Source organism: Delphinapterus leucas, chromosome 20 (assembly GCF_059928025.1).
Source record: "Delphinapterus leucas isolate spDelLeu-1000000601 "Yukka" chromosome 20, BTC_Dleu_Yukka2, whole genome shotgun sequence".
In the NCBI taxonomy this organism is placed as follows: Eukaryota; Metazoa; Chordata; class Mammalia; order Artiodactyla; family Monodontidae; genus Delphinapterus; species Delphinapterus leucas.
In genome coordinates this window covers 2,222,777-2,238,175 of record NC_143148.1, presented here as the reverse complement: position 1 = coordinate 2,238,175, position 15,399 = coordinate 2,222,777, and the positions used below count along the sequence as shown (strand labels likewise).

General features: G+C 46.3%; 1 protein-coding gene across 1 annotated transcript; it reads left to right on the top strand.

Annotated features, from left to right (window-relative positions):
- Positions 1-1,130: 1,130 nt before the first annotated feature.
- ZNF304 (zinc finger protein 304) lies at positions 1,131-9,134 on the top strand. Its single transcript, XM_022564894.3, has 3 exons — positions 1,131-1,647; positions 3,252-3,378; positions 5,248-9,134. Exons 1-3 carry the CDS (start codon positions 1,615-1,617, stop codon positions 7,071-7,073), a joined length of 1,986 nt encoding a protein of 661 aa, XP_022420602.1. The 5' UTR covers positions 1,131-1,614; the 3' UTR covers positions 7,074-9,134.
- The last annotated feature ends 6,265 nt before the right edge of the window (positions 9,135-15,399 follow it).

The following is a 15,399-nucleotide window of genomic DNA, read 5'->3' as shown; positions in this document are numbered from 1 at the left end:
TTTGTTCTTGTGAATTAGACATGAACTATGATGTCATCTTATGAAGTATACCATGATATGAAACTGTGTTAACTCCACTGCCCACTTAAGCCTAAGAGTAATTAGTCTTCATAGTTCTAATTTGAATCATACGGTCTGTAAAAATGCATCCCTTTGACAAGACTTCTTCATCTAATGTTTAAAAAAAAAAGTAGAATGAACCTACAGGTATACAGGTGTGCTCTATGCAAAATTTTTACCATTATCTATAACGCTACTTGCTGACTCAGGGAGTGATTGTATTTTCTGTTTTAAAAAACGTGATCAGTGATTCTGCAAACAGAGGCCTCTGACATCCTCCTATAGCTGTATATGTGAGAACCTTGTGGAGATGATGAATAATAACAATAATAGCTTGTGTGTATTTAGCAGCAGGCCTTGTGCTAAGCATGTTTCATCTCACTTCCCATGAGGTAGGTTGTAGTATTTTTCCATTTTATTTGTCGTACTTTGGGGGAGGGAGATGGTCATGACTTTTAATAAGAGCTCCCACCTCCGGGGGGTTTCTGTGTCGGAAGGTGTAGGTTGGATCCGAGAACTTGCATTTTCAGTAAGTTCACAAGTGCTGCTAACCCAATTTTGGGTAGCAAGGAATAGGGGGACCATATGTTACTACCCGAAGACCGCAGGAGAGAGGGATATTAATTATTCAATTTTTTTTTTGGCCGGCCCGCGCGGTTTGCGGGATCTTAGTTCCCCCGACCAGGGGTCAAACCCACGCCCCCGAACTGGAAGCGTGGAGTCCTAACCACTGGAGCGCCAGGGAATTCCCTTCATCGTTCAATTTAAATCTCAGTCCTCAAAACTCGGGAGGTGAAGCAGTTCTCCCAGGATGAAAGAATGGTCCACCTGCTGGAGACGGCGGAGGACGCGGCTTTGTCACAGGTGACCACGGAAATCTGGACGCGTCGCCTTTAAGAAGAGCTCTGACCCTCCGCGACCCAATTCCTCCCCGACCTTTCTCCCTCTACCTGCCTCCGCACTGCTGTCGCGGAGAGCCGGAAAAGTTCCCCTTACCTGCTTGGATGGAGGACACAAATTCCTTTACCCATAAGTCTGTGCCCGGCGCATCCGTGCTGCGCCAATGACAGTCCGGAAGATGGGCGTTTCCTGACGCCCCTGCCGGCAGAGGCGGGACTTCCGGCGTCGCGGCCGTGACGTCTTTTGCTTGCGCCAGGGCTGTCTAGAGTGGCTGTGGAGGCTGGGAGGGCAGGCTGGGGTCCGCCTTCCGTGCGGCTCTTCGGAAGCTAACAGGGAAGGACAGTAGAAAGGATAGGACCTCCCTCCGCGCCGTTGTTAGGATCCATGGTCCCCGTCGTGTTACGGGCCGCCTTGCGCGGAGGTGTCAGCCGGGGCTGCGCTCTTCCCGAGGCCTTCGCACCCGCCCCCCGTCCTCGTCCGCTTCCGGAGGCGGCACCCTGAGCCTGAGCGCCTTTTTACAAGGGGGAGCCTGGGGCTCTGAGTGCGACAGTCGTCCCGAGGCCACTCCGCCCAGTGTGGGGTGGGGGTTCGGCTGCTCCCGCAGAGCCCGCTCCAGTCGCCAGTTTCACGACCCGGTTCTGCTCAGAGGATCCCATGGCGGCCGCGACGCTTATGGACCGGGCTCAGGTGAGTGGAGGGTCCCTCGAGCCCTCACCGCTTCAGGTGTAAGGGATGGTGTGTTCTAGGGCTTTCAGCACTTCGCCTTCATCACTCCCTTTTCTTGAGTATAAAGGCAGTGAAGGGCGGTCCTTGACGGTGGATATGTGGCGAGGTTCCCATTCCCAGTGTTGATGGGGTGAGGCGTTTGAAATTGTTTCCAAGGCCCAGGAGCCATCTGGTACAAACACTTGAAGGTGAGAATGAATTAGGAGTGTTCAGGAAACCGCAGGTCTCTGTTATGTTTGTTGAGAATAGAGAGCAGGCAGTCAGGGATCAGGCCTGGAATGGCAGCCTGAGGAGCTCGGCCTCTTTTCTGTGGTGGCGGGAGCCATAGAAGGTTTATATCAGAGAAGGGAGGTGATCTGACATAGGTGTTAACAGGCTTCCTCTTGTAGCAGAGTGGAAAGATTGGGGAAGCCTGAGGGTGGGCAGGGAGACCAAGATGAAGTCTACTGCAATAGTCCAGGTGAGTGTTGATGGTGGGTGGACAAGAGTGGTGGCAGTGGAGGTTAGAGAGGTGTATGGATTTTGTATATGTTTTTAAACTAGGGTCGTTGGAGATTTTCTGATGAGACATAGTGAGATACTGGGACTCTTCACCTGTCCCTCTCCCTGCACTTGAGTCTGGGGGCCTTAAAGGAGGGGTCCTTTCTAGCCCAGTATCCTGAATCTAAGCCAACAGTTATATGAAGAGATTCCTGCTTCTGGTAGCCAATGGGATGAGGACTGGAAGGGTGTATTAGACCCAGGAACAGCATGTGTAAATGCTTGGAGGTAAGATTGAGTTGGGAGTCCTCAAGGAACCACAGGTCTTCATTATGTCTGTTGGGAAAAGGGCCAGGAGTCAGGCAAGAATGGCAGGCTGAGGAGCTGGGCTTCTATTCTGATGGTGTTGACAAACATTGAAGATTTGGAGCAGAAGAGAGATGCTCTGAATCGGATCTGAACAGGCTCCCTCTGGCTGCTGTCTAATTGAGAATGGAGTGTGGGCATGAGGGAGGAGCTTACTGCAATAGTCCACATAAGTGTTGATGGTGGCAAAGAAAGTGGAAACTGGGCCCTGAGGACTTGGCATCGTGCTCAGGCACCTGGGTGGCAGTGGTGCCTGTCATAAAGATATGAGTACTTCCTGGATACTGTATGCAGAGTGGCTTCAGGAGTGGGGGTTGCCTTGGAGGTGCATATGTTGTGGATCAGAAGATTGTCAGTGTTAATGGGGTGTGGCCCCAGATATGAGGAAAGTGTGGTTCAGAGTGATACATGTTGGGAGGAGTGTGACCTGATGGCCTTAGTTGTTTCTGGGAGGCATGTTCTTGAGGATGCCAGCAGGAGAGTGTTTTGTGCCCTTCATGCAAGACCCATAGCTTATATAATATATATCTGCCCACCTGCCTGGTTCTGCTCTGGGCTGCACACAGTGATCAGAGGGACAGGAGAGAGCAGGCAATAGTTGTGTCAAGGCCTAGTATCGCCTCTGAATTGGGAGGCTGGGGAGGACCGTGGTGGGGTAGGTTAATGGGTAGACTGGGGAGTCCTGTTGTCCGTGGGCTCAATTGTCCCCATCGTGGCAGGGCTGTGTGACCTTCGAGGATGTGTTCGTGTACTTCTCCCGGGAGGAGTGGGAGCTCCTTGAGGAAGCTCAGAGACTCCTGTACCGTGATGTGATGCTGGAGAACTTTGCACTTGTGGCCTCGCTGGGTAAGTCCCTGTTTCAGTTATCTATTGGTACATGGCAAATTACTCCAAAAGTTAGTGACTTAAAACAATTAAAATGCGTTATGTAACTTTCAGTGTATCAGGAACCTCGCTCGTCACAGCTTACCTGGGTGCTTTTGGCTCAGGGTCTCTCGTGAGGTTTCAGTCAAGCTGTCAGCCAAACCTGTGTTCTCATCTGAAGGCCATTCTCAGGAAGAATCCACTTACAAATTCACTCATGTTTTGTGTTTCCAAGATGTAGTTTCTTGCGGCTTGTTGAACTGTGAGAATTAGTTCCAACTGGCTGTTGGTCAGAGGCCTCCCTCGGTTCCTTGTCATGGTGGCCTTTCTGTAGTGCACCTCATAACATGTAGTGCACCTCATAACGTGCCTCTGTCTGTGCAAGAGAGAATGTCCAGGATGATGGCTGGTCTTTTTCTAACCTGACTTGGAGAAAATGATCCCATCATTTTTGCCCTATTCAAATGGGTCAATCAGTACCACCTACGGTCAAGGGAAGCGGCCTACACAGGGGCGGGAATACTGGGAGGTAGGCATTCTTGGGGGCCATCGGAGAGGCTGCCTTCCACAGGCCCTCATGCCCGCTCCAGTGTCCTTGGGGTTTGCTTTTTCCCCACTTCCCTTGGGGCAGGTCTTTCGGTCCAGCCAGATCAGTGACTCTTCTCCTTCCCTTCTTTGGTTCCCAGAGTAGGCACTGTGGGTGCTGAGGCTGGGCCATGTGTGGTGTCCCCTCCCTCGCTGAGCAGTCCTGACACCTCTGCCCAAAGTCTTTCAGGATCAGGTTAGGAGTTCAGGGCTCTTTCAGTCTGCTTCACAGATTCTGCCTCGGTTGGGCACTTCCAGATCCATGATGCCTCTGCGTCCATGTTCTGCCCCTGTCCTCTGGCTGAGATTTCCTGGGGCATGACTATGCCAGGAATTGTAGGTACTGACATGGTCACTGCTTGTGGCAGACACAGGGATGTTCCGCCAAATCCTCCTTCGGGTTTTTCTCTCTCTCCTTTTTTAAAAACATATTCTCTTCTTCTCTGTGGAATGGGTTACCTGGGCCACCCATCTGCCCTATGATTTTTTTACAACTTCCATCTTCCTGATCACATGTAGCTTTCCAGGTGGAGAGGGACAGGAAGCCCCGGGTTCCTGACAGGGAGCCTTGACTCCAGCCACAGTGAGAGAGGCCAGAGAGGGCCTGGCCCTGCTGCATGGGAGCTGAAAGAGAGTGATCTTAGGGCTGGGTTCACATCGTACCATCAACCTGCTTTGTGTTCACCAGTGTTTTCTTGCCAAGGCACATAGCAGTACCTCACTTCTCCCTTTCCTTCCCCATTCTTGGCACTTGACATTTCTGTCTTCCATCCCTTGGCTGTTTCCCCACCTCTCTGGCCTCCATGTCTCTCATTCATTCTCCTCTTCTCCGTCCGCAGTGCTCAGCAACACTGGCTACTATAATGTGTCATGAGTTGTGCACATATCCATATGTAGTCCTTAAGAACCAGCTACTTACTTGCAATCAGATTTTCCTGGGCCTGGACACAGCTTTCTGCACAGAGCTCACCTGACACCAGCAGCCGAGGCCCTGCTGAAATGCTTTTGTAGAGGAGTGAGTTGGAGACCTCGCCTCTACTTCCAGTACTGTCCAACATCATTTTGTCTTTACCCATCGTTAGAGTTCCTTCATACTGTGACCTTTAGAGGCCCAGGACTGACAGTGAGCCCTTCCTGATCCTGGCTCCCTCATCCTGCCAAAAGCCAGTGGACTCATTCATTGGTGTGTCACACATACCTATGTGATGGAGTTGCTGCTTCCCACCAAAGTCAACATGTCCTTCACTAGAATTTCTTTGATTTCAGGTTGTTGGTGTGAAGCAGACAATGAGGAGGCCCCTTCTGAGCAGAGCGTTTTTGTAGAAGGAGTGTCAGAGGTCAGGACTCCTGAGTCATGTCCATTTATCCAGAAAGCCCAGCCGTGTGAGATATGTGACCCACTCTTGAAAGACATTTTGCACCTGGCTGAACACCAGGGATCATGCCCTGCACAGAAACTGTACACATGTGACCCCTGTGGGCGAGGATTCCTGTTCAGTGAAAACTTTTATCAGCACCAGAAGCAATATAGTGGGAAGAATCCTGTCAGAAGGGGTGATGATGGGGCCTCACTTGTGAAGAGCTGTGCTGTCCACATGTTAGGGAGACCTTTTACTTGCAGGGAGGAGGGGATGGACTTGCCAGGTAGCTCTGGCCTGTTCCAGTACCAAAGCACTTACAATGGAATGAGTCCATGCAAAAAGACTGAGTTCATGGAGCCTTTTCCACAAAGCTCCAGACTGAGGCGACACCAGGGAGACCATGATGAACTGATGCTTCTCAATTGCAGTGACAATGGGAAAACGTTCCTGAACACCTTCACTCTCCTTGACAACCAGATAACTCAGGCTGAAGTGCGAGCTTTTAGGTGCCTACCATGTGGAAATCTGTCCAAGGAGAAATCAGTTCTTATTCATCACACAAAAATTCATAGTGGAGAAACATCACATGTGTGTAAGGAATGTGGAAAGGCCTTCATTCACCCGTCTCACCTAAAAACCCACCAGAAATTTCACAATGGGAAAAGACAATATACATGCAGTGAATGTGGGAAGGCCTTCAGCCGCAAAGACACGCTTGTACAACACCAGAGAGTCCACACTGGAGAAAGGTCTTATGACTGCAGCGAATGTGGAAAAGCCTACAGCAGAAGCTCCCACCTTGTTCAGCACCAGAGAATTCACACCGGAGAAAGGCCTTATAAGTGCACTGAATGTGGAAAAGCCTTTAGCCGTAAAGACACACTTGTTCAGCACCAGAGGTTTCATACTGGAGAAAGGCCTTATGAGTGCAGTGAATGTGGGAAATTCTTTAGCCAAAGCTCTCACCTTATTGAGCACTGGAGAATTCACACTGGGGCAAGGCCTTACGAGTGCATCGAATGTGGAAAATTCTTTAGCCATAACTCCAGCCTCATTAAACATAGGAGAGTCCACACAGGAGCAAGGTCTTATGTGTGTGGCAAATGTGGGAAGGCTTTTGGCTGCAAAGACACACTTGTTCAGCACCAGATAATTCACACTGGAGCAAGGCCTTATGAGTGCAGCGAGTGTGGAAAGGCCTTCAGCCGTAAAGACACGCTTGTACAGCACCGGAAAATCCACACCGGAGAAAGGCCTTATGAGTGTGGTGAATGTGGAAAATTCTTTAGCCATAGCTCCAACCTCATTGTGCATCAGAGAATTCACACTGGAGCGAAGCCTTATGAGTGCAGTGAATGTGGGAAATGCTTTAGCCACAACTCTAGCCTCATTCTACACCAGAGGGTTCACAGTGGGGCAAGGCCTTATGTGTGTAGTGAATGTGGGAAAGCCTACATTAGTAGCTCCCACCTTGTTCAGCACAAGAAAGTCCACACTGGAGCGAGGCCTTATGAGTGCAGCGAATGTGGGAAATTCTTTAGCCGCAACTCTAGCCTCATCCTTCACCAGAGGGTTCACACTGGAGAGAAGCCTTACGTGTGCAGTGAATGTGGGAAAGCCTATAGCAGAAGCTCCCATCTTGTTCGGCACCAGAAAGTTCACACTGGCGAAGGGCCTCATGAATGCAACAGCTTTGATGGCCCTTTAGCTGCATCTGTTACACTTGTTTAGCAGCCAGAATGTTCACGCTAGAGAAAGGCCTTATGAATGCAGAAAATGTGCTGTATCCTTGTTCAAGGTATTAGGACTCACACCAGAGAAGAGCTCTGTGAGTGCCCTTTGTGAGGGAGCCAGCAGGTCAACCTTGTACAATCGTACATCCACCCCAGGGAGATTCCCGATAAGTACCACATAGGTGAGAAGCTCTCATGAGGTGCATTGCACTTCCTCAACTGTCCAGGGCTCTTGACAGTTATACCACTGCCAGTGCCTATGGTGGAAGCCATCTCATTGCTGTTAAGTTCCCACAGTGTCTGTCAGTTACTCCAATATGCTCAGGAAAGGTGGAGCCCTGTGCTGTCTCTCCTGATCCCTCTAGGGGATTGTGAATGTTCTGAGTGCACAGAAGGTCCTCATTTCCACCTCCATGACTGGGTACTGAGTGACCATGATCTAGCTCTGGCCGAAAGGACCAGAGTCTACTGGGGATTTCCAGACAAGATTTCGCTTCTTCCTGGACAATGTTGACTGTCACATGATAGCTGTGACTTATTTATCTTGCTCCCAAGTCACCCAACTTTGGAACTCCCTGTCCGTGCTACTCTAGTTTGTGCAGTGATAAAGGCCTGCTGTGGCAGTCTTTACTCACGGGAGGCCAGTTCACTGTGTCTAATGGATTGAGAAAAAATTGGGTTTTACCGACATGAAGGGAGGAACACCTTATGTTGACACCAATGTTATGTGCCTCAGAAGGGACAACAGGGTGGTAGAGAACAGCTCTCAGTCTAGTCTGGCCTAGTTTGCATTGTTGCCCAAGGCTTGCTAGAAAAGTCTGAAGAGCTTTATGCACCTAATCCTGTGGCTTAGAAGTCAGGATTTCCTGTGAGCCCAGAGTTCATTCTGAGGAGGGCACAGTTGATGTGGAAATCTCCAGTGCTTGTGGAAGCAACATGAATTGGGTCCTTTGTTCCTAGGGAATGTCCCATATTTCTCAGCACTTTGGAGGGATTTCTGTCTCCTGGACCTGTACAGGAGCCAGTCCCTGATGTCCAGAATCTCATAGGCAAGTATCATTGACTGGAAGGCTTTAGCCCTTTAGGGCAAGGTAGGAATCATAGTTGGTACAGAAACACTGATATAATGGAGTGGGGATGACTGTGGCTAGTGAGAGGATGTGTGTCTATTCTAACAGTGGCATCTATAAACGTCCATGTGATTTTGGCTGTATGGCATGAAAGTGTACAGAAATTCTCAGGACCTTCAGACGTCTGAGTCTCCTGCGGCCAATGCACTATTACAGTAAATAATCTAAAGATTTGTGGATTCCTGTACCTCCCTGGGCTGTTGACGTTATGGCCATCACTGCACAGGCAGGAACCCCAGCACTGATGAGAGATCCAGGGATCGGGTTTCTCTGACCCAGCCAACATTTCTAGTGACTGAAGTGGACGTGGACTTCATTGCTGATACTGAGGCAGGGCTCATCCCCCTAAACTGTGGGGAGAGGGATATGCTAGAACCAGAACAGTTGGCAGATGTGACTTTCCAAGAGGAATGGTAAATATGGATTTTCATAGGGAACATTTAGTTCTTAACATCTTCATTAAGGTATGGTGACATGAAATAAACTGAATATATAAAGTGTAAAACGTGTTATGTTTCACCATGTGTAAATACTGATGAGACCACACCATCAAGATAATGGAGATATCCCACACAACCAAAAGATTCCTTGTATCCCTTTATAATCCTTTCCTCCCAGTCCTTTCTGGCCCCCTTTCCCACAGTTCACAAGTAATAGCAAGCATTTTCTAGAATTTCATACAAATAGAATCATGGTATATACTTTCTGGGGAGTGGGGACTCTGACATTTTTCACTAACCATAACTATTTTGAGATTAAGCCATCGTGTTGCATGTATTAATTGTTCCTTTGTATTGTTGAGTATTATTCCATTGTATGGATATACTACAATTTGTTTTTTATCCATTTGCCTGTTAGTGGATGTTTGGGTTATTTCCAGCGTTTGGCTGTTACAAATAAAGCTGCTGTGAAGATTTGCTTATAAGTTATCACTGAATAACATTCCATTGTATGGATGTAACAGTTTGCTTATCCATTCACTGGCTGAAGGACATCTTGATTGCTTCCAAGTTTTGGCAGTTATGAATAAACCTGCAATATGCATTGTGTGTAGGAGGACATAAGTTTGTAGACCTCAGATTTCAGTTTGTTTGGTTTCAAACCAAGGCATGATTTGCTGGGTCATATAGTAAGAGTATATTTAGTTTTGTAAGAAACTGTCTTCCAAAGTGGCTGTATCATTTTGCATTCCCATGAGCAGTAGATGAGAGTTCTGTTGCTCCATGTCCCTGTCAGCATTTGGTGTTGTCAGTGTTTTCGATTTTTGCCATTCACATAGGTGTGTAGTAACAGTATGTTTTTGTTGCTTTAATTTGCAATTCTCTAATGACATATGATGAATATCTTTCAATATTCTTTTAACAGTGTCTTTTGCAGAGCAGAACTTTTAAATTTTAGTCAAGTCCAAAATACTCGGTTTTTCTTTCATGGATTGTGGTTTGGTGTTGTATCTAAAAACTCATTGCCAAACCCAAGGTCTTCATTGTCTCCTGTGTTATCTTCTAGGTATTCTATAGTTTTTGTTTTTGTTTTTTTGCGGTACGCGGGCCTCTCACCGCTGTGGCCTCTCCCATTGCGGAGCACAGGCTCTGGACATGCAGGCTCAGCGGCCATGGCTCACAGGCCCAGCCGCTCCACAGCATGTGGGATCTTCCCGGACCCGGGCACAAACCCGTGTCCCCTGCATCGGCAGGCGGACTCTCAACCACTGTGTCACCAGGGAAGCCCTATTCTATAGTTTTGTATTTAGGTTTATTATCCATTTTGCGAAAATATTTGTGAAAGGTGTAAGATCTGTGTCTGGGTCACTTTTTTAAAGCCCTATGTGTTGAAAAGACTATCCTTTCTCCATTCCTTTGCCTTTGCTCCCTTTTCAAAGATCACTTGACTGTATTAGCATGGATGTATTTCTAGACTCTCTGTTCCAGTTTTCTCCATTTATTGTGATAATCATCGTGTGGCTTTGGGGTTTTTTTCTTGTCTTTTATTTTATTTATATGGTTTATTCCATTAATTGATATTCAAATGTTAAGCCAACCTTGCCTTTCCTGGGACAAATCCCACTGGATCATGTTGTATAATCCTTTGTATATGTTGCCGAGACAGTTTTCTGATACTTTGTTAATGTATTTTACATCTATATAGATGAACAATAATGAGTTTGTATATTTGTTTTCTTCTGATACCTCTGTATCACAGGGGTCCCCAACCCCTGGGCCGTGGACTGGTACTGGTCCGTGGCCTATTAGGATCCGGGCCGCACCGCAGGAGGTGAGCTGCAGGAGGGCAGCCGGGGAGTGAAGCTTCATCTGCTGCTCCCCGTGGCTCGTGTTACCGCCTGAACCACCCCCGCCCCCAGCAACCCTCCCACCCGGTCCATTGGAAAATTGTCTTCTTTGAAACCAGTCTCTGGTGCCAAAATGTTTGGGGACTGCTGCTGTATCACAGTAATTCTGATCGCATAGAATAAGTTGGGAAGTGTTTCCTCCTCTGTTTTCTGGAAGAGTTTTTGAAGGATCACTGATATTTCTTTTTTAAATGCTTGCTGGAATTCCTTAGTGAAGGCACCTGAGCCTGGAATTTTCTTGTGGGAAAATTTTCAATAAAAACTACTTTGTATAGTCCTATATACATTCTCTACTTATGTCAGATTTGATCATTGGTGTCTTTTAGGAATTTGTCCATTTTAACTTATTGTCTAATTTGGGAGGAATAGGATTGTTTATAATAGTCCCTTATGATACTTTTAATTTCTGTAGTGTCTTCATTCCTGACTTTGTTAGTTTGTTGTCTTCTTTTTTTGTGAGCCAACTTAGAGTTTTGTCAATTTTGTTGATCTTTTGAAACAACCAACATTTTTTTTCATTGATTTTTTAAAAAAATTTTTCTGTTTCCTGTTTCAGTGTTTTGTTCTATTCTTTATTATTTCCTTTCTTATCCTTGCTTTGGGATTAGTTTGGTCTTATTTTTCAGGCTTCTTAATATGGAATATTAGGTTATTGACATCATTCTTCTTTTGTAATAAGCTTTTCTTTTTTTAATTTTTTTTGGCTGCATTGAGTTTTTGTTGCTGTGCGCGGGCTTTCTCTGGTTGCAGCGAGTGAAGGCTACTCTTCGTTGCGGTGCGTGGGCTTCTCACTATGGTGGCTTCTCTTGTTGCAGAGCATGGGCTCTAGGTGTGCAGGCTTCAGTAGTTGCAGCATGCAGGCTCTAGAGCACAGACTCAGTAGTTGTGGCGCACGGGCTTAGTTGCTCCGCGGCATGTGGGATCTTCCCAGACCAGGGCTCGAACCTGGGTCTCCTGCATTGGCAGGCAGATTCTCAACCACTGGGCCACAAGGGAAGCCCTGTAATAAGCTTTTTAAAGCTATAATTTCCCTCTAATCATTTAATTTAGTTGTAGCATATCAATTTTTTGTACGTAGCATTTTTATCTTCATCTAGTTCAAAATATTTATGTTTGTAACATTTTCCCTGTAATTTCTTCTTTTACCTATAGGATTTTGACAGTTTAATAACTTTTTCTATTAAATTTGCAGGGATGGTATCACAGAGCAAGAAGAATGCTTTTGCTTTTTCAGTCAATGGCCCAAGTGTTACTGTTGAAATGGGGAAAATCTGTGGGTTATTTGAAATACCTTCCACTCTTAGGAAGAGATTGAGCTAAGCTGTTGGTGTTTAATGGAGAAAAAATAGCAACCATACCTACCAGGAATTGGTGAGGATGATCATTTATAGTTAACTCATCTTGAGGGCTTAAAGGATATGGCAGGTTATTGGCCACTTTTCCTTCCTCAAAGCACCCTGACTGCTCTGATTTGAGGGATTTTCTTTTTTAAAATAATTAATTAATTTGGCTGTTCCAGGCATTTAGTTGCGGCACACAGAATCTTTGTTGCAACATGCGGGATCTAGTTCCCTGACTGGGGGTCGAACTCGGGCCCCCTGCATAGGGAGCAGGGAGTCCCTAAGGGGTTTTCTTTGTCTTGGTTTTTCTTCATAAGATGGGACAACCTTTTTTCCAGTGTCCCTTCTATTTACAATATTTACAAGTGTCCTTGTCAATAGGTGGTTGGTTGGGACATGGGCCCCTTAGCCCCTGCTGATCTGCAGGGACAAATGTTTTCCTCAGATCCTGTCTTGTAGATATGTAGCTGCCAGGTTTTATAGTTCAGCTAAAGGGGCTAATTATTCTAAGTTCTGTTTTTGAATTAGGTCTCCAAGTTCAAACTTAACACCACTGGTAAAATGACACGAAACAGCTGCTCTTACATAAGCACCTCTGTGACTCCCAACTGTTGAAATTAGGAATTTTTTCTAGTCTGTCCTGAAAATCTCTTATAGTTTAAAAGTATTTTTGTTTTAATGATTAAATTACAGTGGATTTTTGCTGTTAATACTTCAGGTATAGCTTTCAGGAGACTTGGACCTAGTTTCCTGAACTTTCTATGACCCTCAGGCTTATTGTGGAAGGAGAACTCCCGTCAGTCCCTTCCTGGTCAGTCCAGTCAGCTTTTGTCACCTTTGATTTAGCATCTTAGCTTCCAACCACCATGTATACAAGTTGTGTAAGTTAGGTGACCTTGGTCAGATGTACCCTAAAGAATTCTAAACTTTTTAATGATCACTTGCCTGTCTTATTTGAGTTGAAAAGAATCTTTAGCTATACCTCTTAATTCAGCTCAGGTACAAGGTTTAAATTCTAAAATTTTCTGCATGCCTGACTCTTGGCTGGGGTGGATATTTAGAGGTAACTGGCATTTGGGGTTTTATGAGAGTTGGGAAAAGGTGATGAAAGTGAGTCCCCCTAAAACCGAGTTCCCCTGCTGAGTTTATGATTAACCTCTCTATCCAAAACTCTCTTGCCTTTCTTGTCCCTTTCTACCTCAGTCCTGTGCTAACTGAACCCTAATCAACCAGAGTCAGATGACTAAAATTGCCGTTGTTGATAACATCGTTAATGTACAGACCGGGGTGTTTCTCCAGGGCAAGATGAGCTAACAGAACTTCCAGGTCATGGACCACCAGACCATAGACTCGTAAACAATAGGCATTCTTATTCCTGAAACTATGATTAAGAAACGTCACAAGACGACGATTAACCCCAGCTTTTTTTTCCTCCCCTCTAAAACCCCCCAACTCAAAGACCCAGTTGCAGTGGGTGTCAGACTTGTCTCCCACTGCCTTGATTGGTGCCCTGCAACAAACCCTTACTTTGCTGCAAACACCCAATGTCAGTTTGGCTTTTGCTCAGTTACACTAGGGGGTCTGAACAAGGGAGAGAGTAGGGGGAGACGTGCCAAGGAGAGAGATCAGAAGGATAAGGGGGTGGGAGCGCTGGATGTGGGGGGCTACTGCAGGACAAGGAGAGGGTGGCTTTACAGGGGAATGAGTCTCCTTTGTTCCTGCTGAGTTTGTCGAAGAGGGTGGCTTTACAGGGGAATGAGTCTCCTTTGTTCCTGCTGAGTTTGTCGACTTGCTCATTAGTTTTGGGCAAAGAATCTTTTAGTGATGTAACTTTTATTTCAGAATTTAATTTGGAGTTCTCTGCATACTAAGAAAAAATACTATCCATTGGGCCTGAGAACTCTTATTTCCTTTATTTTCAAAGATGTCTTACAAATTAACCCTTTTGTTCAAATCAAGTGTCCCCCAGAGTGGCCACTGAAGGCTCAAATCATCTTTGGTACAGTTATGCTATTCGGAAACACAGGCACAAGGGACTTCCCTGGTGGTCCAGTGGCTAAGACTCGGTGCTCCTGGGCTTCCCAGGTGGCGCAGTGGTTAAGAATCTGCCTGCCAATGCAAGGGACACGGGTTTGAGCCCTGGCCCAGGAAGATCCCACATGCCACGGAGCAACTAAGTCCGTGCGCCACAACTACTGAGCCTGTGCTCTAGAGTCTGCAAGCCACAACTACTGAGCCACGTGCCACAACTACTGAAGCCTGTGCACCTAGAGCCCATGCTCTGCAACAAGAGAAGCCACCACAATGAGAAACCCGTGCACCGCAACAAAGAGTAGCCCCCGCTCGCTGCAACTAGAGGAAACCCACGTGCAACAACGAAGACCCAACACACACAAAAATAAATAAATAAATTTATTTAAAAAAAAGACTCCGCGCTTCCAATGCAGGGGGCCCGGTTTTGATCCTGGTCCTGCAACTAAGAGTTTGCATGCCGCAACTAAAAAGATCATGCATGCTGCAAGTAAGACCTGGCGCAGCCAAAGAAAGAAAGAAAGAAAGAAAAAGAAAAGAAACACAGGCACAAGAATTAGGATTGTAACAAGAATATGAAGATTTAAACTTAGACCACCCCAGAGGGCAGGCAGTGATCAGTAGGTATGGAATACTTGTGGACCTCAAGCCCCTAACCTGATGGTTGGCTCCTCACCACACAGACCCACTGTGTTCCCCTGGCATGCAGATACCAGAGAGAATGCTCTCTCTAGTTTATAGCCCAGCTCTCAATACAACAGTTTTAAGATGGAAGGAGACCTCATTTGGTTTATTGGTAACCTGCAAGAAAGTTTGTCCATGTAGCCTCCAGTACTATGAGAACTGCAAACCCACTGGTCTGTGAGGCTGGCCTGAACAACAGGCTTATAGGGCAGTGTCTGTGTTCTACCCTGTGATTCATATTCTCATGAGAAACTACATTTTTAGACAGCACAGGAAAAACAAAAACAACCAGTAACTCAAAGTCATCAGAAAAGGTATGAAAAGGAATAGCCTGATTCACCCAAGTATCTCAACAGGGAACTATCAACAAAGTCCACGTGTCAAACTGAGAACGAAAAGCCAAGAAAATCAACACAGAGCAGAGTTTAGACCTACTGCTGATTTACCACGTCGTCATAGACTCAAGTTGCCCTTGAGCAGCAAGGCACATGGACATCTGTGGGTACTGCACCTGGTGGAAGGCTAGGGTCTGCGGTGACAGCATAAACCATATTTCAGTGGGACTTCCACAGTAAACATAATAGGCTGTAACATAGCTTCTACAGTGGATACATCCAATTTTATCTTGTTCCTTTTGTCCATTGAACGTTGATTAGTGAGACACAGCTCAACAGTAGTGTGAGCTGGAGGACTGATTATATACAGTGTGGAAGCTCCTTACAACTTCTCCTGTTACTATTTTCCCTTCTTAATCTGAATTTCTCGTAACAATTACTTTTTCACTTGCTTTAA

Coding starts and splice junctions, on each gene's coding strand:
- ZNF304 (XM_022564894.3), top strand. CDS start 1,615: ATGGCGGCCGCGACGCTTATGGACCGGGCTCAG. Junction 1,648..3,251: donor CGCTTATGGACCGGGCTCAG/GTGAGTGGAGGG, acceptor CCATCGTGGCAG/GGCTGTGTGACCTTCGAGGA. Junction 3,379..5,247: donor TGCACTTGTGGCCTCGCTGG/GTAAGTCCCTGT, acceptor CTTTGATTTCAG/GTTGTTGGTGTGAAGCAGAC.